Source organism: Loxodonta africana, chromosome 3 (genome assembly GCF_030014295.1).
Source record: "Loxodonta africana isolate mLoxAfr1 chromosome 3, mLoxAfr1.hap2, whole genome shotgun sequence".
In the NCBI taxonomy this organism is placed as follows: domain Eukaryota; kingdom Metazoa; phylum Chordata; class Mammalia; order Proboscidea; family Elephantidae; genus Loxodonta; species Loxodonta africana.
The window spans coordinates 42446224-42473600 of NC_087344.1; the positions used below are offsets into that span (position 1 = coordinate 42446224).

General features: G+C 41.9%; 1 protein-coding gene across 4 annotated transcripts; it reads left to right on the plus strand.

Annotated features, from left to right (window-relative positions):
• Nucleotides 1-1772: 1772 nt before the first annotated feature.
• PARK7 (Parkinsonism associated deglycase) lies at nt 1773-26392 on the plus strand. Of its 4 annotated transcripts, none has more exons than XM_023552095.1 (7): nt 1774-1900; nt 3079-3235; nt 4904-5005; nt 8305-8364; nt 9958-10027; nt 18701-18787; nt 26008-26392. In XM_023552095.1, the coding sequence occupies exons 2-7, from the start codon at nt 3146-3148 to the stop codon at nt 26166-26168; spliced, it is 570 nt and encodes a 189-aa protein (XP_023407863.1). In that variant the 5' UTR covers nt 1774-1900; nt 3079-3145; the 3' UTR covers nt 26169-26392. The 4 variants fall into 4 exon arrangements, with proteins under 4 accessions (XP_023407865.1, XP_023407863.1, XP_003413532.1 ...); XM_003413484.3 differs by having other exon boundaries at nt 1806-1905; XM_023552096.2 differs by lacking the exon at nt 1774-1900 and adding an exon at nt 1943-2208.
• The last annotated feature ends 985 nt before the right edge of the window (nt 26393-27377 follow it).

Genomic DNA, 27377 nt, shown 5'->3' on the forward strand with positions numbered 1-27377 from the left:
AACTTCTGTGGAGTTGCTCAAATGCATTTCCCATTTCTGGGAATTTACCCTCCACTTATACCTGCATGAGTAGGATCTATGTGTAAGGTTATTCAATGCTGCATTGTCCCTACAGATAACGACTGGAAATAACCTAAATGTTCATCAGTAAGTAAACTATGGAACATCCCCACAATGGCGTATTATCCATCTGGGAAAAAAAAAAGGGGGGGGGGGATTCTTTTTGTTTTCATGTAGATTTTCAAGAAACATTAAGTGAAAAAATAAGTGCAAGACAGTGTACATAATCTGCTACATTTTATGTGAAAAAGAATAGTCTTTATTTGTATTGCTTGTGCTTATATAAACGCTGGAAGGCTTCTCAGTGAAGTAATAAAGTTGGTTACTGGGTGGGAGGTGGGGTTGGGACTGGATGGGACATGGATGGGAGTGTGTCTTTTCAGTGTAACCCTTATCTTTTGAAACTGCTGAAGTACTAATATTCAGAAACTTTACAAGAATAAAATTTGAGATAATTTAAATTTAACCAATCAAGTACTTGTTAGACTTACATGTGCAGCATTGCTTCTAACCTGTGGATGCAAAAGCAGCATTAGCTTATGTGAACAACTTAAGGAGATAAGCAAATACACACAAAATTGCCGTGTGTAAATAAATTCTGAACAGTCACCTGGGATCACTCAGCCTAAGTGCCTGGGTTGAACAAGGCCTGGTGTTGCAAGGAAAAACATCGCAAAACTTAGTAATACATAAAGGAAGTGTGATTCAGCATGTATTAAAAAAGGCAAAAGTGGGAAGCAGAGAACCTGCCATAGTTAATGTCTGCCCGAATCTGAGGAAATATTATACAATAGACAAAAGTGGGAAAACGGACAAGCATGCTGCTAGCGCCATGTCTGCCCGAGTCCAAGGAACATTACAGAATCATCAGTATATATTAACAGTACGAATGGGCAGAACTATTGAAAGCTTCACCTTTTCACAGATTGGCTAGAAAATGTGATCCTAGATTTTGAATCCTCTTAACAGTCATTGGTACAGGTTTCAGTAATGACAGTCAGGGTCTTCATTGGTCCAACAGATTTTCTATTCACTAAATGGTAATCTTTTTTTTTAAATGGTAATAGAAAAAGAGTGGAAAGTTTTTTGTGTTGATCGCTTATGTGAAAGTTTCCCTAAAAGATATTTTCCAAGATTATGTTGTCTTTATACCTCAGGGCCCAGTTGAAGTGTCCTTGTGAGTCCCTGAGTCCACCTCCAGCTGGGTCATATTCTTGTATGCCCAAAGACATGGAATAACTTCAGTATTATTTCCTAAGTCACCGGAAAGACCTTGAAGAACGAGTCCTACTAGATCGGAGGTGAAAGGCGAAGACGTTTCAGGAAACAGGAATGACGCAAAAGGGGATAGAAACGAACACAAGAAACGCCAGGAACAAATCTATCAATACCCATGTTTAAGCTGCAGCGGCTCTAAGAGCTCTGCGTTGTGCCTTTTCGGCTTCAGCAAAAAGCGGGTTAAACCGCGGGAGCCGGCGGACTGTGCCATTCGTGGGAGGGGTTTCGTGTGGATGCGTGAATCTGTAGCACTTCAGGGGTGCTGGGAGTTCCACTTGAAGGAACTGAAATTACCCCTAGACACACAATTCCGAAGCAGAAAAGGACTGACGCACCCCCAATCCGTTCCCCGCATCCCTCGGAGGCGGGCTCGCCGGACGTGACGTAACATGACGCGACACGGCGCCGGTATGCGCATTTGTGGGGAGGCCGGGAGAGGCGAGTCTGCGCAGTGCGAAGGGGGCGGGGCCGGGCGGCCCGGTTCCGGTTAGGTCCTCCTGGGTGCACTGCAGGCGACGCAGCCGAGTGGGCCGAGGATCCTTGTCTGTAGGCGAGGCGCGAGGTCAGGTCGGGCTGGGGAAGAGCGAGGCGCGTGCGCACGGGTCGCGGGGGCCCTGGGTGTGTCGAGCCTTAGCTGGGTTACACGGCTCTGGTGCGGGGGCTTCGGAAGGTAAACGGCCAGGCCTGTGCACTCGGATGAGGTCACTGAACCGTGCGGACCCCGGGCGTAGGTTTGGTTGCGTTTGATAAACATGGCAGTTTAGTCTAAGGAGATTCCGTTATTTTTGAGTGCCAACCGTAGTAGCATCGCTAAAGAAGAGAGCTTCCAAAATGCTGTAACACATTTCTGGCTTGGACCGAGTTAACACTGTATGTTGAAATCGTTTTATTAAAAATCTGTTTTGCTTGGACAGCAAACTCTCCAGAAAAAGGTTAGGCTAAAAATTACGCAGAACTATGTGCAAAGAGGAGTCCTGGTGGTGCAGTGGTTAAGAGCTCGGCTGCTAACCACGAGGTGGGCAGGTCATATCCTCCAGCCGCTCCTTAGAAACCCTATGGCGTAGGTCTACTTTGTCCTATAGGGTCGCTATGAGTCGGAGTCGACTCAATGGCAAGGGTTTTTTTTTTTTTTTTTTTAATGTGCAAAGAGAGATAATATAGCTGGATTAAGTTTAAGTGAGGGGAATTTCCATCTTTCTCAGTCATAAAAAATACTGCGTTTAACATGATTAAATCCCCCCCAAAGTTTTTAGTGCAGTTATTGGAACTAAAAAAAAAAAAAAATCCCCTCCAAAAATCTTCCAGGCTCATTACTAAACACTGAGAATTTAATCTTATGCCCATAAAATTAAGGTTATTTGTTTCTCTATGAAAAAGCACTACAAAAAGCAGATTTCTTTTTATCACTGGCATTGTGTGACATGCAAGACTCATGTACTTGCGTTTTAGAAAACCTCACTTGCGATGTATTATTAGAAATTGGATTTAAGAAATTATGGTAAAAAGATAGTGGTAAAAGAATATCTAAACAATCCAAACGTGTATTTTGTGACACCCTCTAAGAGAATTAGCAGCTCCACTGTGTTTTTGTCTTAGAAATCAACAGTTGGACACTACTATATAAACCAATATTATCCTAAAATGCTCGATTTTAGATGTGTTTGTTAGACCCTTTACCCTAGGAGGTACTTATTTACTGTTTGAAAATATTTCTAAGCTTAAACTTTTTGGCTATTCCAGGGGTGCAGTGAAAGTTTTTTTGGGAAATCTATTTTTGTATTAAGTCTTTAAAAAATACAACCTAAAAATGGCTTCAAAAAGAGCTCTGGTCATCCTGGCCAAGGGAGCAGAGGAGATGGAGACAGTCATCCCTGTGGATGTCATGAGACGTGCCGGAGTAAGTCCCCCACTGTGGTCTAATCCTCACCTCCCTTTTTTAAAAATGGTTGGAATTTTAAAAGACATTTTGAGTAATGTAGTATGCAAAGTCCTTTTTGAAATATTTTACACCTACACAGAAATACATAATAAATACCCATTTATCAAACTATATGTGATCAAATTTACAGCAGCAACTCAAAAGGATAGATGAGAAGCTTAGGAGGGCAATGAGTTTGTGTTAACAGTGGTGAAATAGTTTGGAAAATGTTGTTGAGAAAGATGGCACAACTTGAAGAATGTAACCAGTGTCACTGAATTGTACATGTAGGAATTGTTGAAGCGGTGTATGTTTTGTTGTGTATGTTTTCACCAAAAACCCACTTTTACCCACTGCCTATGTTTAATATTTGTTGACATCATGCCCTATTTCAGACCCATTTCTTAAGGAACAAATGCTTTAAAGCAATGAACTTGAAGCCCCTTTGTTCTTTTCCCAATCCTGTTCTCCTTCTTTGTCCCCAGAGGTAAACGACTGCTATCCTCAAGTTAGTTTGCATCTGTCCCATGCATGTCTTTAAAGTAGCACTAGACTGATAGCTATCATTCTCTGTGTTTATCCATATTGTTACATAAGAATAGAGAACACTTAAATAGTTCTATGTGCCCGGTGTCATTCTGAGCACTTATATAAACTTGTTTAAACTTTCCAACAACCCTGAATTAGGTATTGCCATCTGATGGCACAGTGGTTAAGAGCTCTGTTGCTAACCAAGAGGTTGACAGCCCAAATCTACCAGCCGCTCCTTGAAAACCCTATGGGGCAATTCCACTCTGTCCCGTAGGGTTGCTATCAGTTGGAATCGACCCTACGGCAACAGGTTACCCTCATTTTACAGTTGAGATCGAGGAACAAACACACAAAATAACATTCTTGTGGTCACAGTAAGTAGAAGAGCCAGCATTCAGACCCGGGCAGTGTGGCCACCCCCACCCCCAGTATACTTTTTTGCCTCTCACAAGTGTAGATACATGTTAATCCAGTTTATTCATTTAAAATTGTTGCTTAGTGTTGTCCTATATGAATACTCCACAATGTTACAGTGCTTCTACATATAGTATTACAATACTGTCATAAGTATTCTCTTGCAGGTAGTATATATCTAAAAGTGGAATAGTAGAATTGCTAGACCAAAGATACAGTCAGCATTACTAGATTGTGTCAAGTGCTCTTCAGTGTACAATTTGTCACTTCCCATTTTCTAAATACCAGCTCTTGGTATTGTCTGCTTTTTAATTTTTTGCCAGATACAGTAGTATTTCATTGTTCTAATTTGCATTTCTACCTTATGAAAACACTGTGAGGTTTAAATGGCCACAACAACCTTGCAAGATGGGTTATTAACAGGATGATCACATAAATTGCCGCCCGAACAGAACACTTCAGGGAGAAAGAACACTAACTGGATAGGATGCTGGGACAGCAGCTATAATTGGGACTCTACTAGGCAAACCAGGACAGACCTGGTTATTAAATATATTAAGCCAACTAACCAGCTTGAATTCAGAATTGCTGTGTTACAGTATTTCCTGCAAGATTATTTTTAAAGCATATGGGAACTGTAAAATGTTATTGTAAATTTATGTTTCAGTGTTCTAAAATGTCACAGTGACATCTTTCTCTTAGATTAAGGTCACCGTTGCGGGTCTGGCTGGAAACGACCCAGTACAGTGTAGCCGAGATGTTGTCATTTGTCCTGATGCCAGTCTCGAAGATGCAAAAAAAGAGGTTTGTTATCCTTACTTGAAATTATTCCTTAATATGGCTTCTTTATTAGTACTAATTTCTTGAAATGTCTTTAGACTACATCTAAGACTATTGCTATTGCAGGCTTTTTTTTTCTTCTTTTTTTTTTTAATTGTGCTTTAAGTGAAAGTTTACAGATCAAGTCAGTCTCTCATATAAAAATTTATATACACCTTGCAGTGCACTCCTAGTTGCTCTCCCCCTAACGAGACAGCATACTCCTCTCCACCCTGTATTCCCCGTGTCCATTTAGCCAGCTTCTGTCTCCCTCTGCCTTCTCATCTCCCCTCCAGACAGGAGCTGCCCACATGGTCTCATATGTCTACTTGAGCCAAGAGGCTCACTCCTCACCAGTCTCATTTTCTATGTTATAGGCCAGTCCAATCCCTGTCTGAAGAGTTGGCTTTGGGAATGGTTCCAGTCTTGGGCTAACAGACAGCCTGGGGACCATGACCTCCAGGATCCTTCTAGTCTCAGTCAGACCATTAAGTCTGGTCTTTTTATGAGAATTTGAGGTCTTCATCACCCTGCTCTCCTGCTCCATCAGGGATTCTCTCCTGTGTTCCCTGTCAGGGCAGTCATCAGTTGTAGCTGGGCACCGTCTAGTTCTGGTCTCAGGCTGATGTAATCCCTGATTTATGCGGCCCTTTCTGTCTTTTGGGCTCATAATTACCTTGTGTCTTTGGTGCTCTTCATTCTCCTTTGCTCCAGGTGGGTTAAGACCAATTGATGCATTTTAGATGGCCACTTGCTAGCGTTTAAGATGCCACTCACCAAAGTGGGATGCAGAATGTTTTCTTTATAGATTTTATTATGCCGATGACTTAGATGTCCCCTGAAGCCACGGCCCCTAGACCTCTGCTTCTGTTAGTCTGAGCTTCGAAGCATTCGGTTTATTCAGGAAACTCCTTTGCTTTTGGTTTAGTCTAGTTGTAGTGCAGACTTATTTTAAGAAAAGTATTTTGCTTAGCTGTCTTCCCCACTAAACTAAATCCTGGGAGGGTTAGGACTTTGTCTTTTCTCAACCTGTACCCGTAGTGCTTGGCGAATGCCTGACATACCTTGTGCTTTGTAAGCATTGGATGGGTGGTTGGTTGGATGGATGGATGATGGGTGGTTGGGAGCACTGTTCTTTCATCATCATTTTTCTTGCCAATACAGGCAGCCTTGTCTCCTATTATAACTTAGTTATTTTATATAAGAAAATAAACTACATTTGCCATTAATTTCTTACTCTTTATTCTAAAGCTAGTTTTTTTCATATGCCTTTTCAGTGATACAGACATGGTTATGTGACTCATTTACATGGAACAACTCAAACTGTATTAGTGGTTGGTTTCAGAGAGGAGTCAGAGTTCTAATTAAATTGCGTAATTTTTTCAGTGTCTGGAATTATGATTCTTAACCTTTGAGGGCGACAGACACCTTTGGGACTCTGTGAAGAGCTGGGTCCCTTTCCCCAAAAGCCTACCTGCCCCATGCATGCACAGACACTTCTGCATACCCTTTCATGGGGTTCAGGTGTAGCCAACCAGTGTGACAGTTGTGTGAATGGATCCTCCTGCTGCGATGGAGATGTGGCCGGAAAGGAGGGACAGCCAGCTCACTGCTAAGGAGCCTGGTCCCTGGGAGCACGAGTCACTGTGCTTAACCTGTCCTTTTAAAATGCATAGAAAAAAAGCGTAGTTCTTTTTAATGAAGTCAAATATTTCAGTGATGGATTGTGGAGAATTGGAATATTGGTATTTATATATTAATTGTTGGAACTTTCCACAATTGTCTGTTAAAAGTGAGAAGTAGGAAGACATACTTCTCTGTTCTTTTTTGTGCTAGGTGTCTGGGTATTTTAGAACAGTGCTTAACTTTTGTGTGTGTTGCTCGCTTCAGATGCTAAATGGAGTGAAAGAAATTCTGTCCTTTACATGTTTTCAGTTTTGCTTGGCTTTAAACAACAGTAAGGAGTCTGAAAAGTATATATTGTGCTAAATAGGTACAAAATACTCATTTTGCAATTTGCTGAATGACTAAAAGTTTTTTATCTTCTCAAACTGTTGTTAAACCAATTTCCATTTTGTAATTTCAGCAAGTTTGAAATAATTAAGATTTCTAGGATTTTTTTGAGATGTTAAAATATTGCACCATTTTCTCCCCAAGTTCCATTTCTCATAAAATTTAAATTTGGTGCTTTTTACTTAAAATTAGTGTTTCTTTTAATTATTTTTTATTACTGTATACATGCTTGTTTAAAAATTAATTCGAGTAATTTATATAGACATATATAAAGTCAAAGTGTTCTGTCCCTTTTTTATTTCTTATTCTTCTTCCTCCAGCCCTCGGCCGTGCTCCCTGCCACCCTACTCCCCATTAGCAGTTGGTGTGTCGTCTTTGAGTGTCTGTATATACATATATGGAGCTCTGGTGGCACAGTGGTTAAGAGCTCATCTGTTAACCAGAAGGTCAACAGTTTGAATCTACCAGCTGCTTCTTAGAAGCCCTATGAGGCAGTTCTGTTCTGTCCTGTAGGGTCATTATGAGTTGGAATCGGCTTGACGGTAACTGGTTATACACGTACATATGTGGGAGTGGTGCATGTATCATGTACATGCGCACATACACCCATCTGTGCATATATCCATCTACACACACACTTTTTTTTAACTAAAGTGAGATCTTACTAGGCCTGCTGTTTTGCAGCATAGAGGTCCTGTCATGTTAGCTTATACAGATTTGCTGCATCAGTTTTTGTTAAGTTACAGCCCGGGTGGTGTAGAGGTTAAGAGCTATGGCTGCTAATCAAAAGGTTGGCAGTTTGAATCTACCTGGCGCTCCTTGGAAACCCTGTGGGGCAGTTCTGCTGTGTCCTACAGGGTCGCCATGAATTGGAATCAACTCGACGGCAACAGTTTTTTTTTTAACGGGTTTTTAGTTATAATAGCATTCCATCATACGGACACACCTTCATTTATTTAGCTGTTCTTCTCTTGGACCCCCAGCGGTGCAGTGGTTAAGAGCTGGGCTGCTAACCAAAAGTTCGGCAGTTCAGATCCACCAGCTGCTCCTTGGAAAACCCTATGGGGTAGTTCTACTCTGTCATATAGGGTTGCTGTGAGTTGGAATGGACTCAATGGCGATGGGTTTGATTTTGGTTTGGTCTGTTGACATATGTTTAGATGATCTCCTATATTTCGCTTGTGTCCCCAAATTTAAAATACGAAAGCGTTCCTGGGCTGTCTTTAATGCACATTTAAAATGAAATGTTTTCACTTTCTACATTGTTACAGGGACCATATGATGTGGTGGTTCTGCCAGGAGGTAATCTGGGTGCACAGAATTTATCCGAGGTAAAAGGTGTAAAGAATGTGTTTCAACATTTGCTTGTGTCCTGTTGATTTCGGCATTACTCAGATATTTCAGGGAGGAGGCTGTGAATGAAATGGGAAGAAATGAAATTAACAAAATGGTGTTCTAGTCTTAATTTTATTTAAAAAGTGTTTACCTTTATTATAGAAGCAAGCTGAATTGATGGTTATTTACGAACAGAATCAGTGAATACAGTCCAAATCTAAGACTACCAATTTTTCCTCCAGCAGAGAATGATCTAATCTGTGTTTTGCTAAGGGTTAAGTATAGAAAGGTGAGGGATCAACTCTCTGCTCATTCATCAAGAGCTGGTGTCTTAGTTATCTAGTGCCGCCATAACAGAAATACCATAAGTATATGGCTTTAACAAAGAGAAATTTCTCACAGCCTAGTAGGTTACATGTCCAAATTCAGGGTGTCGGCTCCAGGGGAAGGCTTTCTTTCTCTGTCGGCTCTGGAGGAAGGTTGCCCCTGGTTGAGGAGCTTCTCAGGCGCAGGGACCGAGTGTCCAAAGGGCTCGCTCTGCTCCTGGTGCTGCTTTCTTAGTGGTATGAGGTCCCCAACTCTCTGCCTGCTCCCCTCTCCTTTTATCTATTGAGAGATAAAAGGTGGTGCAGGCCACACCCCAGGGAAACTCCTTTTACATTGGATCAGGGATGTGACCTCAGTAAGGGTGGTATTACAATCCCACACTAATCCTCTCAACATAAAATTACGATCACAAAATGGAGGACAACCACACAAGACTGGAATCATGGCCTAACCAAGTTGATACATGTATTTTTTGGGGGCACGTAATTCAATCCATGGCAGCCGGGGAGAAGCGAGTGTTAGAGCTGCCAGCTTGAACTAAAAATGGCATCAGAAGAGGCCGCTGCTTCTTGATTTTAAGTCTTAAGAGTCTTCCTAAAAGGGGACTCCCTAGGTGGTACGAATAATTAACACACTCAGCTGCTAACCAAAAAGTTGGAGGTTGAATCTACCTGAAGGCACCTCAGAAGAAAGGCCTGGCAAACTACTTCTGAAAAATCAGCGATTGAAGACCCTTTGGAACACAGTTCTACTCTGACACACCTGGGGTTGCCGTGAGTCAGAGTCGACGGTGACTGGTACTGGTACTGCCTGCAGGAATAGAGTAAGGGGGACGGGGCAGCAGAAAAAACTCAGAAGCTGATCGCATCAGATATTTGGGATTGTTTCCTGCTAGGTTATGATCCTGACTCCACCATTTGAAAATACCCAGACCACCACATTCCTTCCCTTCTAGTTCTTCTCCCTGCAGTACACAATGGCAAGGGTCAAATGTGTCCAAGGGAACCTGCTTTTTTCTTCTTGTCTTTAAATGTGAAAGAATGCCTTGTCCTCTTAATCAGTGCCTTTATTGGGTTGGAGAATGTAGAAATGCTATGAATTTGATAATTTTTAAATTAACGATTTAGGAGTATTATTGACAAGATAGTCAGATCAGAGATCTTTTGGTTTAAGCCAAAATCAGATTCTGCCAAAGCTGTCTAGCGAGAGACTTGCTTATGGCTTAATGACAACTCGACGTGGTTTTGTTTTTCTTTTAACAGTCTGCTGCTGTGAAAGAGATACTGAAGGAACAAGAGAAGAGGAAAGGACTCATCGCCGCCATCTGTGCAGGTAAGATCAGGACCATCCTGTGTTACAACGTGTTGTTGGTTTTCTTCAAACACATGTGATGGGGTGGCGTTTATTACAAGATTTTGTTTTAAAGAGTGATCTGCATCTGTTTTGGCGTATTTAGTTTGAGAGGCATGAAGTAGGTGCCGTTTTGGAAACAAGCACAGTTGTTCTGTTTTCTGCCTCTCCATGCCTTTCGCCTACATTCTGTGATACTTAGCATTTTCCGTGTTTGGTTGACCTCGAAGGAAAATAAGGCCCTCTGGTATTCAGTAAACAGCTTGTTACAGCACATCTCTGTGCCAGAAGGGATGTCTGCCAACACACAGTCAGCAAGAATCTGTCAGACATAAACATAACAGCTCTGCCCTGGGCCTGCCCCAGAGATGCAGAAGCATAAGGGTGCTTTCCTCCTGCCTTCCGGAACAGGTTCTGATTCTCAGTGTCGAATGCTACATTTGGGCACTCTTTTAGCTGCCACATCACTAACGTTGTTACTCATACGAATATGATATCGTTTGGTGCTTCATTGATGTCCCCACATCTTTGACTCTTAATAGTTTGTTTTCTGATAACGTTTTGAAATCCATTTTGCTGGCTTTGTATCAGATGACGATCTGCCATCTTCATTTTTTCCATACTGTAATTTGTTCCAGTGCCTTCATCGTTATGTGTCTTTATTAAATGTTTGTCAAAAGAGACAGTAAATGAACGAACAGTTTGACAGAATGATATATTAGTGTTTTGTTCAACTCGAAAGACTTTTTTTAAGAAGAAGTTAAAGTCTGGGGATCCTAGGGATTGTGCATTAGAGCAGTGGTTCTCTGACTTCTTTCAAAGCATCCGGTAAGGTCAAATCCAATAATGCTGAGATGTTATTTGCCCTTTTCACTCCTCGTCTTTCGGCAGTGCACACCGGAGTGTAATGATGCCATCATTTGGGCTTGGCCTGTGTGCTTGTGTATTCTTATGTTTTAAAACTTTCTCAGTTTTAGTTTCTAACATGGTAGCTATTGCTGGATACAGCCCACATAAAAGTTAAAGGGATCCTGAGACCTAAGTGTTTGGCACAGCTGCGTTAGAGACCACCCTTGCAGGCCCTGTCCTTGGGTTCCAGTTGACACTAGCCTCCCAGCAGGCCTCAGACACAGGGTTTGTCTGCGCTAAAGGGCACCACAGTCACTGCAGCCCTCGCTGGGGACAGAGTCATGGTTCCTGTTAGCTGTGTAGAGACTTTGTCGGATAGCCTCCCACCCCGCTCCCAGCCTCATTCTTAGGTTCTTTGACCAAACGAAGAAAGTTAGGCACCTTAGTTTCTGAGTGCAGCTGTAGCAGATACACCGCAAGTGGATGGCTTTAACAAGCAGATGTATTTTCTCACAGTTAGGAGGCTACAAGTCTCAATTCAGGGCACCGACTCTAGGGGAAGGTTTTCCCCCTCTGTCTATTGGTTCTGGGGGATCTCTTTTCACTTTCTCTTCCTCTGTTTCTTGGTGATCTTCATATACGTGTATCTTCCCCTGTGCATCTGCTTCTGTGCTTAAGCTGCTCCTTTCCCATCTCAGAAGTGATTGGCTTAAGGCACATCCTACACTGATACAGCCTTGTTGACAAAAGAAATAATCCCTATTCCCAAATGGGTTGGATCCGAAAGTATAGGGATTAGGATTTACAACACATTTTGGGGGGGATACAATTCAGTCCACAATATAGGATATGTTGGGTTTGTTCCCTTATGATTGCTGGAAAGTGAAAACACCCAGTTGGTCCTTCTGTGTCACTTAATAAAAACAAAACAAAACTCATTGCTGTCGAGTTGATTTCAATTGTAGTGACACTATAGGACAGAGGGAAAACCCTAGCGGCGTAGTGGTTAAGTGCTACGGCTGCTAACCAAAAGGTTGGCAGTTCGAATCCACAGGCACTCCTTGAAAACTGGGGCAGTTCTGCTCTACCCTATATGGTCGCTATGAGTCGAAATCGACTCGATGGCAATGGGTTTGGGTTTTTATAGGACAGAGTGGAACTACCTCGTAGGGTTTCTGTGTCACTTAGGCAGTAGAATTACCATTCACATCTGATTCACTGTGTTGATGAAAGCTTGAATGTCATTCTGAGGAGCTTAGACCATACAGTATTTCAAATCTGCATTTGAAAATACAGCAACATTCTAACAGTGTGTATGCACTGTTGACTATCCTGCATGTATGCACCACTGTTCTGGGACTAACAAAAAATAGGAGAAAGTCTCCTAATAAGTTGAATAAATTATAGCAATGCAGGTGTTAGATAAGAGTGATAGGAATGGAACAGGGTTGATGGATGAGGCTCCGATGTTTTAAACTGGCAAATGAGAACTAAGATGATGATTCTTAAAGGTTGTTAGGAGCAGGGAACTTTTTATTGAACTGAAAGAATCAGTAGGTTTAGTTTAGCCCCTAATATTAAGTGCATGAGAAGGACAGAAATTGGAAGGGAGACTGTCTTGCTAACAAAACAAAATGAGACTGACTTAGGCCTGGGGAGGGAGAGGATGCTTCCAGGTGAAAGAGTAAAGAGCTGCCTGATGCACTGGGGTAGGAGGAAGAAGTCTACCGAGGTGCTCTGCCTCCCTTTTCTGAGTCACCACACGGTGGCGCTGTTGACTTTAGCCTCTTAACTGCGGGAAGGGATTCAGTCAACTTTACTAAAAACCTCAGAGAAAAGAAGAGCTGCTTTGCTTCTGCAGAGCCGGATCTCTGTTCTCTGTGCAGAGGTGGCTCTGGAGAGCAGACTCGGCAACATTTTTATCAGTCAGAATTTCAAATAGCGTTGTTGGATGCCTTTGAGTCGATTCTCAGCTCATGGCAACCGCATGTGCCAGAGTAGAGCTGCTCTATAGGGTTTCCTAGGCTGTAATCTTTATGGGAGCATATTGCTGGGTCTTCCTGCTGTGGAGCTGGTGGGTGAGTTCAAACCACCAACCTTTCAGTTAGCAGCTGAGCGCTTAATCCTTGTGCCACCGAAAAACCAAACCTGTTGTTGTTGAGTTGATTCTGACTCATAGCAACTCCGTAGGACAGTAGAACTGGCCCATAGGGTTTCCAAGAAGTGGCTGGTGGTTCAAACCACCGACCTTTTGATTAGCAAATTCAGCTCACCGTAACTCTTCACCACTGTGCCACCAGGGCTCCTCAGATAGTGGGAGTATTTAAATATGTCTTTTCTAATTTTTCAAATCGAATTCCTAAGCCCCAGAAAGCAATAATTATGAGCTTACAATGGTGAGTAAGGAAGGCATCAGCAAATTCCTAAATCCAACAATAGCGTAAATTTATTAACATTACTTCAGGCAGCAGTTTTATTACCTGGAGGTAACCCGTTGCCATTAAGTCGATTCCAACTCATAGCAACCCTATAGGACAGAGTAGAACTGCCCCAGGGAATTTCCAAGGTTATAAATCTTTACAGAAACAGACTGCCACATCTTTCACCTGTGGAGCGGCTGGTGGGTTGGAATTGCCGACCTTTGGATTAGCAGCCAAGCACTTTAACCACTGCAGCACCAAAACTCCTTCATTACCTGGAAGTAGCAACTTGAAAATTCTTAATTTTATTGACTCCTCACTGTCTGATCATCTATTGAACTTCACTTTTAAAAATACAAGATAATGTAGGTATTTGTTTCTTATTTCTTAAAATCTTAACAAAATAAGATTTAAAGAAAGGTAATTCATGTATTCATTCCAGTAAAAATTGACAATTTATCTGATTTTTACAGCCTTTTAAAAAAATGCTATCTGGCATGTAGTATAACCGACTTGTATGTAGTGTAAAGTGAGGTGGAAAGGAACTAAATGTAAGAATTAAAACCATAAAACTCTTAGGAAAAAATGTTAGGGGTATTGCTTCAGATCTAGTTTTTTCACATTGGATTCTTGTCTATGACAGAAGCATAAACAACGAAAGACAAGATAGATAAATTGGATTTTATCAAAATGAAAAACTTTTGTGCATCAAAGGACTTTATCAACAAAGTGGAGACCTACTGATTAAGAGAAAATTTGGGGGAACAGTATATTGGATAAGGGTTTAATATACATGTATATAAAGACTACAGTCTTCAGTATGAATTACACCTCAACATAAAGTAACAACTCTCAAAACTGGACCAATAACCAACATCATAATTAAATGGAGAAAAGATCGAAGTTGTCAAGGATTTCATTTTACTTGGATCCACAGCTTATGCCCATGGAAGCAGCAGTCAAGAAATCAGATGACGTATTGCATTGGGCAAATCTGCTTTGAAAAACTTCTTTAAAGCAAAGATGTCACTTTGAGGACTAAGGTGCACCTGATCTAAGCCATGATGTTTTCAGTTGCCTCATGTGCATGCGAAAGCTGGACAATGAATAGGAAAGACTGAAGAAAAATTGATGCCTTTAAATTATGGTGTTGATGAAGAGTATCACCATGGACTGCCAGAAGAACAAACGAATCTGTCTTGGAAGAAGTACAGCCAAAAAGCTCCATGGAAGCGAGAATGATGAGTGTTCGTCTCACATACTTTGGACATGTTATCATGAAGGGCCAGTCCCTGGAGAAGGACATCATGCTTAGTAAAGCAGAGGGTCATTGAGAAAGAGGAAGACAGACCCTCAATGAGAGAGTTTGACATGGTGGCTGCAACAGTGGGCTCAAATATAGCAACAATGGTGAGGATGGCACAAGAGGACCAGACAGTGTTTTGCTCTGTTCTGTGTAGGGTCCCTATGAGTCAAAATCAACTCAATGACACCTAACAACAACATAAAGAATTCCTACAACTTAACAACAAAAAGACAACCCAGTAGAAAAATGGATAAAGGACTTGAAAAGACATTTTACCAAAGAAGATATACATATGGCCAACAAGCACATAAAAAGATGCCCAACGTCATTATTCATTAGATAAATGTAAATCAAAACCACAGTGAGGTACCACTTCACATCCACTAGGGTGGTTGTGATCCAAAAAAAAAAAAACAGAAAGCAACAAGTGTTGGCAAAGTGGACAAATCAGAACCCTCATTCATTGCTGGCAGGATTGTAAAATGTTACAACCACTGTGCAAAACAGTTTGGCAGTTCCTCAAAAGGTTAAACAGAGTTACCATTTGACCCAGCAATTCCACTCCTAGGTATATACCCCAAAGAATTGAAAGCCAGAATGCAAACAGATCTTTGTACACTCGCGTTCATTGCAGCATTATTTACAATAGCCAGAAGGGAGAAACAACCTAAATGTCTTATGAGTAGATGAATGGGTAAATGAAATGTGTTATATACATGTGATGGAATATTACTCAGCCATAAAGAGAAAAGTTTTGATACCTGCTACAAAATGGATGAACGTTCAAAATGTTATGCTGAATAAAGTCAGACACCCAGAAACAGAAGGACAAATATTGTATGATCCTATTTACATGAAATATCTAGAACAGACAAATGTTTCGAGACCAAAGTTTATTTGTGGTTACCAAGGGCAGTCTTGGCTGCCAACTGAAAGGCCAGCAGTTTGAATCCATCAGCTGCTCTGTGGGAGAAAGATGCAACAGTCAGTTTCCATAAGGATTTACAGCCTTGGAAACCCTGTGGGGGCAGTTCTGCTCTGTCACTGGGTTTGGTTTCGGTTTACCAGGTTTTTGGGGTGGGGGAGTCAAGGCTTAGAGGGTACTGAGTTTCTATAAAGGGTGGTGGAAGATTTAGAAACGGATAGTGGTGATGCTTGTACAACGTAATCGTAATTAATGTCACTGAATTATACTCGTAAAAAATGTTGAAATGGCAAATATTTTGTTATATATATTTTTACCCCCCCACCCCCCACACACAAAGTAAGGTGGAGAGACATACCTGAGGGCTTTGATTTAAGAGATATAAACCAGGTGGGAAGCTTACGTAATTAGGTATTATTTGATCTTCCTGTGAGGCTCGTGTTTCTAACAGGTATGACCTGAGTAGTCTGTAGGTATGTAACAATTTTTTCCTAAGATTCAGGTTGAAAAATGAAGGCTCTTTAAGACTCATAGGGTCGCTATGAGTTGGAATCGACTCAACGGCACTGGGTTTGGGCTTTTTTTTTTTTTTTGGTAAGAGCGGTTGTTGAGGTTTGCTGAAGCTAAGTGTGCAGACTGGATCACAGGATCTTAGCCACAGTACCCCCTGCATTTAAAAAGTGAGGATGCTGTTCTAAAGCTTGTTTTACTGGACGTGAGATGAGGCCTTAGAAGATATTTTTTGGTGACTTAGAGATAAAAAGTAAAATAACTACTTTAGAGAAAACTTCAAGATAATAAGGTAACAAAGATGTAAACACTTTTTGGTTTTAGCCCTTATTTGAGGAACATTACAGGGAAAGTATACTTGTGATTACAGTTGAAGTTGACTGCTCTTGGTATATACATTTAGATAAAAATCTCAAGTTGACACCTGCGTGTTTTTAAAAGCTTCATTTTAAGCAGAGGTAAAGCATAGAGTACCACAGCCACATTTGTGTGTGGTTCTTCTCTCAAGTAGTTTTAGTAAGGCAAAGCTAGTGTCTTTTCATCTCAGACTTCTAGACATTTCAAAACTACCTCTTTCATGGCAGAGATGATGTTCTATTAATTTTAATAATCCTAATCAGTAACCTGTATTTACCTGTGTTTTATTCCACTGTGTGGATCATAACAATTTATGGATAACATTGCGAAGAATGGGAAGGAATTCCAGAACACCTCCCTGTGCTCGTGAGGAACCTGTACATAGACCAAGAGGCAATTGTTGGAACGGAACAAGGGGATACTATGTGGTTTAACGTCAGGAAAGGTGTGCGTCAGAGTTGTATCATTTTACCATACCTATTCAATCTTTATGCTGAGCAAATGATCCTAGAAGCTGGGCTACATGAAGAACAGGGCATCAGGATTGGAGGAAAACTCTTCAACGACCTGTGTTACACAGATGACATAACCTTGCCTGCTGAAAGTGAAGAGGACTTGAAGCACTCACTAATTAACGAAGATCAAAGACCACAGTCTTCAGTATGGATTATATCTCAACATAAAGAAAACAAAAATCCTCACAACTGGGCCAGTAAGCAACATCATGATAAATGGAGAAAAGATTGAAGTCAAGGATTTCGTTTTACTTGGATCTGCAAACAACACCCATGGAAGCAGTAGTCAAGAAATCAAAAGATGCATTGCACTGGGTAAATCTGCTGCGAAGGACCTCTTTAAAGTGTTGAAAAGCAAAAAATGTCACCTTGAAGACTAAGGTGCACCTGACCCAAGCTATGGTATTTTCAACAGCATTATATGCGTGTGAAAGCTGGACAGTGAATAAGGAAGACCGAAGAAGAACTGACGCCTTGGAATTGTGATGTTGGTGAAAAATACTGAATATACCATGGACTGCCAAAAGAACAAACATCTGTCATGGAAGAAGTACAATCAGAATGCTCCTTAGAAGTGAGGATGGCGAGACTTTGTCTCGCATACTTTGGCCGTGTCATCAGGAGGGATCAGTCCCTGGAGAAGGACATCATGCTTGGTAAAGCAGAGAGTCATCAAAAAAGAAGAAGATCCTCAACGAGATAGATTGACACAGTGGCTGCAACAGTGGGCTTATGCATAACAACATTTGTGAGGATGGTGCAGGACTGGGCAGTGTTTCATTGTGTTGTACATAGGATTGCTATGAGTCGGAATGGCTCGACAGCACCTAACATAACAGCCAGTAACCAAGGAGCCCTGGTGGTGCAACGGTTAAGTGCTTGGCTGCTAATAGAAAGGCTGGTTCAAACCCACTCGGTGGCTTCACAGGAGAAAAGACCTGGTGATCTGCTCCTAAAAAGATTGAACCTAGAAAACCCTATGGGGCATCTCTGCTCTGTCACATGGGGTCCCTGTGAGTTGAAATCAACATGATGACACCTAACAACAACAACAACAACCAGTAACCAGTTCCAATCAAGTTGACGCCAACCCGTAGTGACTGCATGTGTGTCAGAACAGAACCATGCTCCATAGGGTTTTCAGTGACTAATTTTTCAGAAGTAGATTGCCAAGCCTTTCTTCTCAGGCACCTCTGGCTGGACTTGAACCTGCAACATTTCAGTTAGCGGTCCAGCATGTTAAGCATTTGCACCTGGTATATTTGGATGGCTAGGTGGATAAATGAGTGTTAATTTTCCATTTTCCAGAGGAAAAATAAAATTAGTGTATAAAATAGCAGTAGAGTCCAGAAGTTCAGAGAGCACAGATTGCCCTTAACGTATAACTAAATCTTCGTTTTGGTAAAATGAAGTTAGACCGTTGTGGTCTCTTCCTTTTTGTTCTCCTCCTACACTCACTTTCCACTTCCTTGAGGTGAGGGAGCTCGCTTTATTCTGTGTATGCTCCCTAGACATCGAGGTAAATCTTTGATTAAATGGTTATCGAGGTATTTGGAGTTTGCATCTCTATACGCTTGCCAAATGTGCCCAGCAAACATTTTCTTATAACCATGCTTTCCTTCTCATACTAAGAAGCGTTTAATTTTAGAATCATGACTGTATTTTAGGGAGGAGTCTCCTGATTTTGAAGAACACTCTCACAGTGCAATTTCTAAAATGTGGATTTTTCTACATCTGCGTTCAGTCAGGTCTGTCTATTCATTTTATTTTTAGGTCCCACGGCTCTGCTGGCTCACGAAATAGGGTTCGGAAGCAAAGTTACAACACACCCACTTGCTAAAGACAAGATGATGAACGGAAGTAAGTATATGCTTAGATTTTAATGTACAAAAAGACCTCAAAAAGTTCGAATTTAACATTGTTTCCTAACCAGTATAACCTAATACGGGGAGATTCTCTGCGGTGGAGGCGGGGTGAGTTCGTCACTTTCTCCTTGAGTGTTTTAACCAGAGAGGCGGAAGTAACCATGGGCTGGAGAAAAGGTGCCTGCCCAGGTGTTGCCCTGATTGAAGGGTGCACAGTCCCAACCAGCGACTGGCTGGATTACTGATTGTCACAGATGGAAAATGATTATGAAATGCCAGTTTAACAAGTATTTTGACTAAATACTTTGCCAGTAGCCTCAGGGTAAATTTTAAACCTCGACAGCAATTGTAGAAAGTACGTTTTACCCACAGTCCAAAATAAAACAAGCATTGCTTTCTCCGTTCATAGAATACCTGAGTGGTAGGTGTGTTTCCTCTGTGACATGTTTCTTTTATAATTGTCAGCCAGACATTTAATATTTCTTAATTAACTTAATATTGTAAGAGCAGTTTCTCTTCATGGTGAAAAATGCAAACAGTACAGAAGAGGAAAGAGTGAAGCTAAACCCTCCTCTTCCCTGTCTCCCCCCACCCGCCTTCTGCTTCTCAGTGGCACCTTCTGTTACAAGTTTCTTGTGTAGCTCTCCAAAATTTTCTTTGCCTGTATTGATTATCTTTTTTAGTTTTATTTATTCAAGTGAGATCATACTAAGTATGTTGTTCTGCAGCTTGCTTTTTTTCACGTCATGGTGTATCTTAATGATACCTTTTCACAGCACGTGTGGATTTGCCTCATCCTCTTAACTCTTGCATGTGTTTAAATGTCATGTTATATTTAATTATTCCCCTAGGGATGGACACGTAGGTTGTTTTTGATTTTTTGCTCATATAAGCCCTGCTATAATGAATATCCTTGAATGTCTTTGTGAGTATATCTGAAGCTCTCTTTTTAAGGTGGTATAAAGTGATGCATATTTCATTTTATTGCATGTTAAGAAACTTTAAAGTAGTATTTTCTTGAAAATTAGAACTTTATCTTAGTTATTAGAATGATACTAAGTTGTTAATACTACTGTCTGCTTGAGAATTGATTTTAAAAAAAAGGCAGGAATTTAATTTACTTGGACCTAATGGAGAGCTTTTGGGGGATCCGAAAGAAATAAAAAAACAGAAACTGACTTCCTTTAGTAGTTATGATACATTTAGAAGGAAGACTCAGGAAGAACACGTTCCTGCATTATCTGAAGGTGTATCTGTTGTCTCTGTTTTCTTGTAATCCCTCAGAAACGTTGAGGTTGATCAGGAAGAGAAACAGGTTAGATTGTTAACTCTCATGAACCAGAGCTTTCAAAGCAAATTCACATGCCTTATCTTGGTGGAGCTTCACAGTCCCCGGAACCCAGCAAGGCAGATACTATCATCTTGACTTCACAGATGAGGAAAACAAGGCTCAGAGGTAGAATGACTTGCCCAGAGTAAGGCTAGAACTCACACCAGCTCCTTCTCCTCACATTGCTGATGTCAAAAGGATCTTGGGCTGAAAGCAGAGAATACCTGAAAGATGTTTACCTGTGTTTTATTGTCTGTGTAAAGGCATTCGATTCTATGGATCATAACAACTTACGGATAATATTGTGAAGAACAGGAATTCCAGAACACTTAATTGTGCTCGTTCAGAACCTATATATAGACCAAGAGGCAGTTGTTCAAACAGAACAAGGGGATACTGCATGGTTTAAAATCAGGAAAGGTGTGCATCCGGGTGATATCCATTCACCATACTTAGTCTGTATGCTGAGCAAATAATCCTAGAAGCTGGACTATATGAAGAAAAATGCAGCACCAGGATTGGAGGAAGACTCAACCTGCAATATGCAGATGACACAACCTTCGCTTGCTGAAAGTGAAGAGGACTTGAAGCACTTACTGATAAAGATCAAAGACTACAGCCTTTAGTATGGATTATACCTCAGCATAAAACAGAAATACCCTTAACTAGACCAGTAAGCAGCATCATAATAAATGGAGAAAAGATTGAAGTTGTCAAGGATTTCATTTTACTTGGATCCCCAATCAACGCCCATGGAAGCAGCAGTCAAGAAATCAGAATACGTATTGCATTGGGCAGATCTGCTGCAAAAGATACCTTTAAAGTGTTGAAAAGCAAAGATGTCACTTTGAAGACAAAGGTGAGCCTGACCCAAGCTGTGCTATTTTTAGTGGCCTCATATGCAGGTGAAAGCTGGACTGAAGAAGAATTGATGCATTTCAATTATGGTGTTGGTGAAGAAAATTGAATATAGCCTGGACTGCCAGAAGAACAAACAAACCTTTCTTGGAAGAAGTACAGCCAAAATGCTCCTTGGAAGCGAGGATGGTGAGACTTCTACTCATGTACTTTGGACGTGTCATCAGGAGGGACCAGTCCCTGACAAAGGATATCATGCTTGCTAAAGTAGAGGGTCAGGAAGAAAGAGGAAGACCCTCAGTGAGAGGGACTGACACCATGGCTGCAACAATGGGCTCAAGCATGACAAGGATTGTGAGGAGGGCACAGGACCAGGCAGTGTTTTGTTCCATTGTACATAGGGTCACTGTGAGTCAGAATCAACTTGACGGTACCTAACAACAATTTCTCTGCAAATCGTAACGGGGCTCCCATGTGTGTTTAAGTTACCAGGCATTGAATTTAGTAAGTCCTTATTATAAGAAAAAATTATTGGAAACTTCTACCTCTTCGAAATATTCTGAAAAGCAGAGCTGTAATCATTTTCTGGGTGAGGCCTTTCTTGTCCTGATCAAAAATTTAATAGATCACTATGAATTTTTTTCCTCAGATAAGTAGTCCAATCTGAAGGGCAAAGTCTTTTAATTTCTCAGTTTTTAAAATAAAAAAATGATGACTTTGTTTAACACGCACTTACCTGGCTAGACACAGCAACAGAAAGGCTGCCCTCATTGAGCTGTTGTAGTAACCCCATCACTTTGTACCATCCTTAGGTCTGGTTTAATTCTCTCAATACTAGGGTAATATCCCCGTTTTACAGAGAAGTGAGGCTCAGAGTGGGACAGCTACTACATGGCATATCTGAAATTTGAACCTAAAGTGGCTGTGCTCAGGGGTCAGTAGAGTTTTTCTTAAAGGGCCAGATAGTAAATAGTTTAGGCTTCGCGGGACTTAGAGTAGGCCACAGCTACTCAACAGTTGTAGCTCAAAAGTAGCCACAGATAATATGTAAACAGATAGGCATGCCTATGTGCCAATAAAACTTTATTTGAAAAAGCAGACAGTGGGCTGAGTTTGACCCTTCGCTGACCCTTATGTCTGTAGCTTTCCTGGTTGCTTTTTCTCTGAGATTTCCTGGTTTTGGGGGTTTTGACTGAAATTAAAAAGAAATGGATGCCTCATGCAGGTTTGAGTATGAATTATAAAATAAGTTTATCCTAAGTTCACAAATACAGATCAGGTGATTTTGCACGTGAACACTCACAATGTTGGTGTACCAAGTGTAGGTTACATGGCTTTTTTTTGCCACTTGCACTAGTTGGAGGTAGTTGATAGGTGTAAACCTTTTGCTTTTCCTGCTTGAAATTTTCGGAAAAAACCTTGGAACCCTTAAACATCTTTACCAGCTTTAAGCTCCATTCGTAATGACTAGCATTTTAGCCACTAGGATACTTCTAAGTGAGCTATTTATGACATGGCTCACGTTCCCCGAGTCTGGGCTGTTCATCTCACACTGGAGGACCAGCCCAGCAAGTTTCGTGGTTTTGCATTTAAAATTATCTTGGCCTGGTTGAACCATCAGTACATGAGATTGTGAGGTTGATGCAGGACCTGGCTGTTTCGTTCTGTTGTACATGGAGTCGCTGTGAGTCGAAGGCAGCTAAATAGCACCTAGCAACAATGGAAATGAGGTTAGATTATGAAAACTCCTCCCTGCAAACTGGGGATCCTCCTTTTCTCTATAGTAGTGTCTGTATGAAGTTTTTAACGTCCTTTCTTCATTTATTTTGGGGAATGACTTGATTTTTAATATAGATGATAAGGCATAAATTATTACAACCCATTGCTATCAAGTTAGCTCCAACTCATAATGACCTTATAGGACAGAGTAGAACTGCCCTTTAGAGTTTCCAAGGAGTGGCTGGTGGATTTGAACTGCCGACCTTTTGGTTAGCAATCGAGTTTTTAACCACTGCACCACCAAAACAAAAAAAAAAACACTAAACTCAGTGCCGTCGAGTTGATTCCAACTCATAGCGACCCTATAGGACAGAGTAGAACTGCCCCGCAGAGTTTCCAAGGAGCGCCTGGTGGATTCGAACTGCCAACCCTTTGGTTAGCAGCCGTAGCACTTAACCACTACGCCACCAGGGATTCCACTGCACCACCAGGGCTCCATGAATTATAGGTATATTTAACTGACTTTGAAAGGACTTGGACATCGATGCGCTGTTTCTAAAGTTCCTTAATACAGCCGAAGCGCATTGCGTCCACTTAAAGGGAGGTTCTTGGGGGAACCTTTCTGTATACATTCAGTGATGGAGCATTTGCTGCGCTCTTCCTAGTGCCGGAAGAACAGAAAAAGGAACAAGATAAACCCGCCTGTGGGTGTTCCTAGCTTGGTGAGAGAGGCAGAGACACCTCAGGATGCAGTGAATTTGGGGGCTGAGGAGGGAGATGATCAGAGATGGGGCACACAGCTGCGTGTTGAGCTTTACTTGTGGTGACTGGTGGGTCAGGGTCTGGCAAGGTGCCACAGAGGCTCCATTTTCACTTTAACCGTTTCTCTAAGTCTCCTGGTCCTTTGGTGTCCCATATCAGTGAGTGATGTGACCATCTGTGCAGCTGCCCAGGACAGATACCTGCAAGCCCCCTTGGAGCCTTCCCATGCTGCACCCTTCACTGGGTTCTGGGCATTTTATCTCTAAAATACATCTCCAGTCTTCATTTCCTCTCCATTGCCACCTCCAACCCACTCTAGGCCAGGAGGCCCCCTTTCTCTCTCCCTGGACAGCAGGCTCTTACGGATCCCTTCTGGTTCCTTCCAACCTATTCTCCGCAGGAGGCCGGGCTCCAAAGGGCCTTGAGCACCATGAAATGGAGTTCAGACTCATCTTTAGGTGCTGGAGAATGTTGGCAAAGGCCTTCATGGGGAAGAGAGCGGAATCTACTCTGATTTGCACTTTAGAAAGGTTAACCATTTTAGCTTGGAGGGTTGGAAACCCAGAAAGGAGACTTGTAATGATGTCGATACGTGGAAAGATGACTTTCGTCTTGCTGATCTCAGATGGGTCTTGGCTGAAAGCAGAGAATACCAGAAAGATGTTTACCTCTGTTTTATTGACTGTGCAAAGGCCTTCCACTGTGTGGATCATAACAAATGGATGACATTGTGAAGACTGGGAATTCCAGAACGCTTTAGCTGTGTTCATGCAGAACCTGTACATAGAGGCAGTCGTTCAAACAGAACACGGGGATACTGCTTGCCTTAGAATCAGGAAAGATGTGTGTCAGGGTTGTATGCCTTTACCATACTTTCTCAGTCTGTATGCTGAGCAAGTAATCTGAGAAGCTGGACTGTATGATCATAGTGCGGCATCAGGATTGGAGGAAGACTCAGGAACAGCCTGCCTTATGCAGATGACACAGCCTTGCTGCTGAAAGTGAAGAAGACTTGAGACACTTACTGATGAAGATCAAAGACCACAGCCTTCAGTATGGATAAGACCTCAACATAAAGAAAACAAAAATCCTCATAACTGGACCAATGAGCAACATGATAAACGGAGTAAAGATTGACGTTGTCAAGGATTTCATTTTATTTGGATCCACAATCAATATCCATAGAAGCAGCAGTCAGGAAATCAAAGTACATATTGCATTGGGTAAACCTGCCACAAAAGACCTCTTTAAAGTGTTAAAAAGCAAAGATGTCACTTTGAGGACTAAGGTGAGCCTGACTCAAGCCATGATATTTTCAGTCACCTCATATGCATGCCAGAGCTGGACAATGAATAAGGAAGACCGAAGAATTGATGCCCTTGAATTATGGTGTTGGTGAAGAATATCAAATATACCATGGACTGCCAGAAGAATGAACAAATCTGTCTTGAAAGAAGTGCAGCCAGAACGCTCCTTAGAAATGAGGATGGTGAGACTTTGTCTCATGTACTTTGGACATGTTGTTAGGAGGGACAAGTCCCTGAAGAATAACATCATGCTTAGTAAAGTAGAGGGTCAGTGGAAAAGAGGAAGACCCTCAAGGTGATGAATTGACACAGTGGCTGCAGCAATGCGTTCAAGCATAACAACGATTGTGAGGATGGCACAGGACCAGGCAGTGTTTTGTTCTGTTGTACACAGGGTCCCTGTCAGTCAGAGCCGACTCGAAGGAAACTAACACAACAACAATAACATATTTGCGTTGGTGGCACAACGGTTAAGCAGTCGCTGCTAATGGAAAGATTGGTGGTTCAAACCCACCAGTAGCTCCACGGGAGAAAGACCCGGTGATCCGCTCTCATGAAGATTATAGCCTAGGAAACCTTACAGGGCTGTTACACCCCTCATTGCTCGCTATGAATTGAAATTGACTGGACAGCACCCAACAAGAACATTATCTGCCAAAAATAGCCAGTTAGGGAACACAGAAGGAAAGCAGTCTTTGAGAAAGCGAATGTGGTTTCTGCCTCCACACACCTCACCACCACCTCCTAACGTTCTGCTGTACATTTTTTTTATCTCTGAGGCAGCAGAGAGTGTGTGTGCGTGCATGCCATTCTGTTAATTCAGGTAGATTCCACCTTCAGCGTTGTACCTTCCCCAGTATTTACAGAATTGACAGTGGAACATTTTCGGTATCATAGAAATGTGAGTGATAGCACTCCCTCTGACCCCTCCCTCGACACTGACTGACTTAAAGTCTTATTTCCCTGCCTTTAACTTAACATGTATTCGTTTGTGTCCTTTTAACTGTTGTTTGTTTCTCTTATCCTTTTCTATACACAGTTTCTTTAATATCTTCATACAGGGCTTTGAAGGGCTTAGAGTGCCTAATAAATGTTTATGAATGGCTAGCTGAAGTGTTTGCTTTTCGTTGGTTTATGTGAAGCCAATAATAGGCCGTAACAGTGAATTGAATTGCTAAGTGATACTGCTATCCAGCTTAAACCCATTAGGATGTAACCCTTTTTATTCTTACTTTGAAGATCATTACAGCTACTCAGAGAATCGCGTGGAAAAGGATGGCCTTATCCTCACAAGCCGCGGTCCCGGAACCAGCTTCGAGTTTGCTCTTGCTATTGTTGAGGCCCTGAATGGCAAGGAGGTAGCTGATCAGGTGAAGGCTCCACTGGTTCTGAAAGACTAGAGCAGAAGTATGTGATGATGGGTTAGAGAAATAGGCAAACTAGTGTCACTGTGTTCACTTTAGAGAAAAATGGCTGCTTACTGTGCAGGGAAGACAACATTACTGTCCTTGTGGCATGTAGCTGTGAAGTAACTACACAGAGATTTATTTCTCAGCCTACAAACTCTGTGCCCTTACATTTCAGAAACTTGTCTGCAGAATAAACAGGACATTTAGCAAACTAATGATTGTTGCTTCTTTTGTCTTTTGTCTCCTATTTCTTTTGTGAATCCACATTCATTATCGGCCCCATTTGCAGCTCTTAGCCGTTGACACAGATACTGAAATAAGAGAACAGTGAATGCATCTTGTATGTGAAGGAGGAAAAGCATAAAAGCAGAGACTTAAGAGGCTTGTGATTTTTCTCCCTTTCATTAACTGTGTTTTTCATGTGCTGTTAAAGAATGCCAATGAAGATGGCTGCAGTGGTGAATTTTTGTAAACCAATTCCTTTTTCCCATGATGGAAAGAGCCCTCAGATGGAATTGAAAGCTCTTCCAGGCTGGCTGCGCCTGTTTTCCCATCCACAGGTAACAGCACCAGTTTCCTTGTGAAACCCCCCACACCCACTGTGGTGTGCTTGGGTAAAGCATGCTCCGAGTAGGCATGTGACAAGGCCCAGCCAACTAGAGCCTTGTTCACCTACTCCTCGCTTAACCACTGTCTCGTTATCTGACATTTTATGTTTAGACAATAGTAAAATATCTAATTAAATCCCTTTAAAGCTAAGTAAGGACCCATGTGTTTGAGTGAGAGAGCGCCTCCTTCCTGAGCCCCAATTCCTTTATCCCACCTCTCTCCCCAGTCTTGAATGCAAATAAAGTTAAAAGAGAAAACATAAAAGGCTGAGTGCTGGGGCCTTGGGCCATTAACCTGCACAGGTTCTCCTCAGCCAGCCTACAGGCTGGTGGCTGCCCACTGTAGGTGCAGAGCTGCCGCTGACCCTATGATCCACCGTTTATGTGCTTGAGGGCACCAGGGCCAGCTGGTGGTAGTCCCAGGTAGTTGGGTATTTACGTGGAGAGAAGAACTCTGTGTGGGTCGGGGTAGGGTGGGTACCCCCCAGCTGCAAATCCTAACGCAGTCACTTCTGCCTGTGCTTTGAAATGGCACAAGCGGACTCACAAGCCCGAAGTATGGAAGTCACAAAGGTGAGCTGCTGCCAAGGGT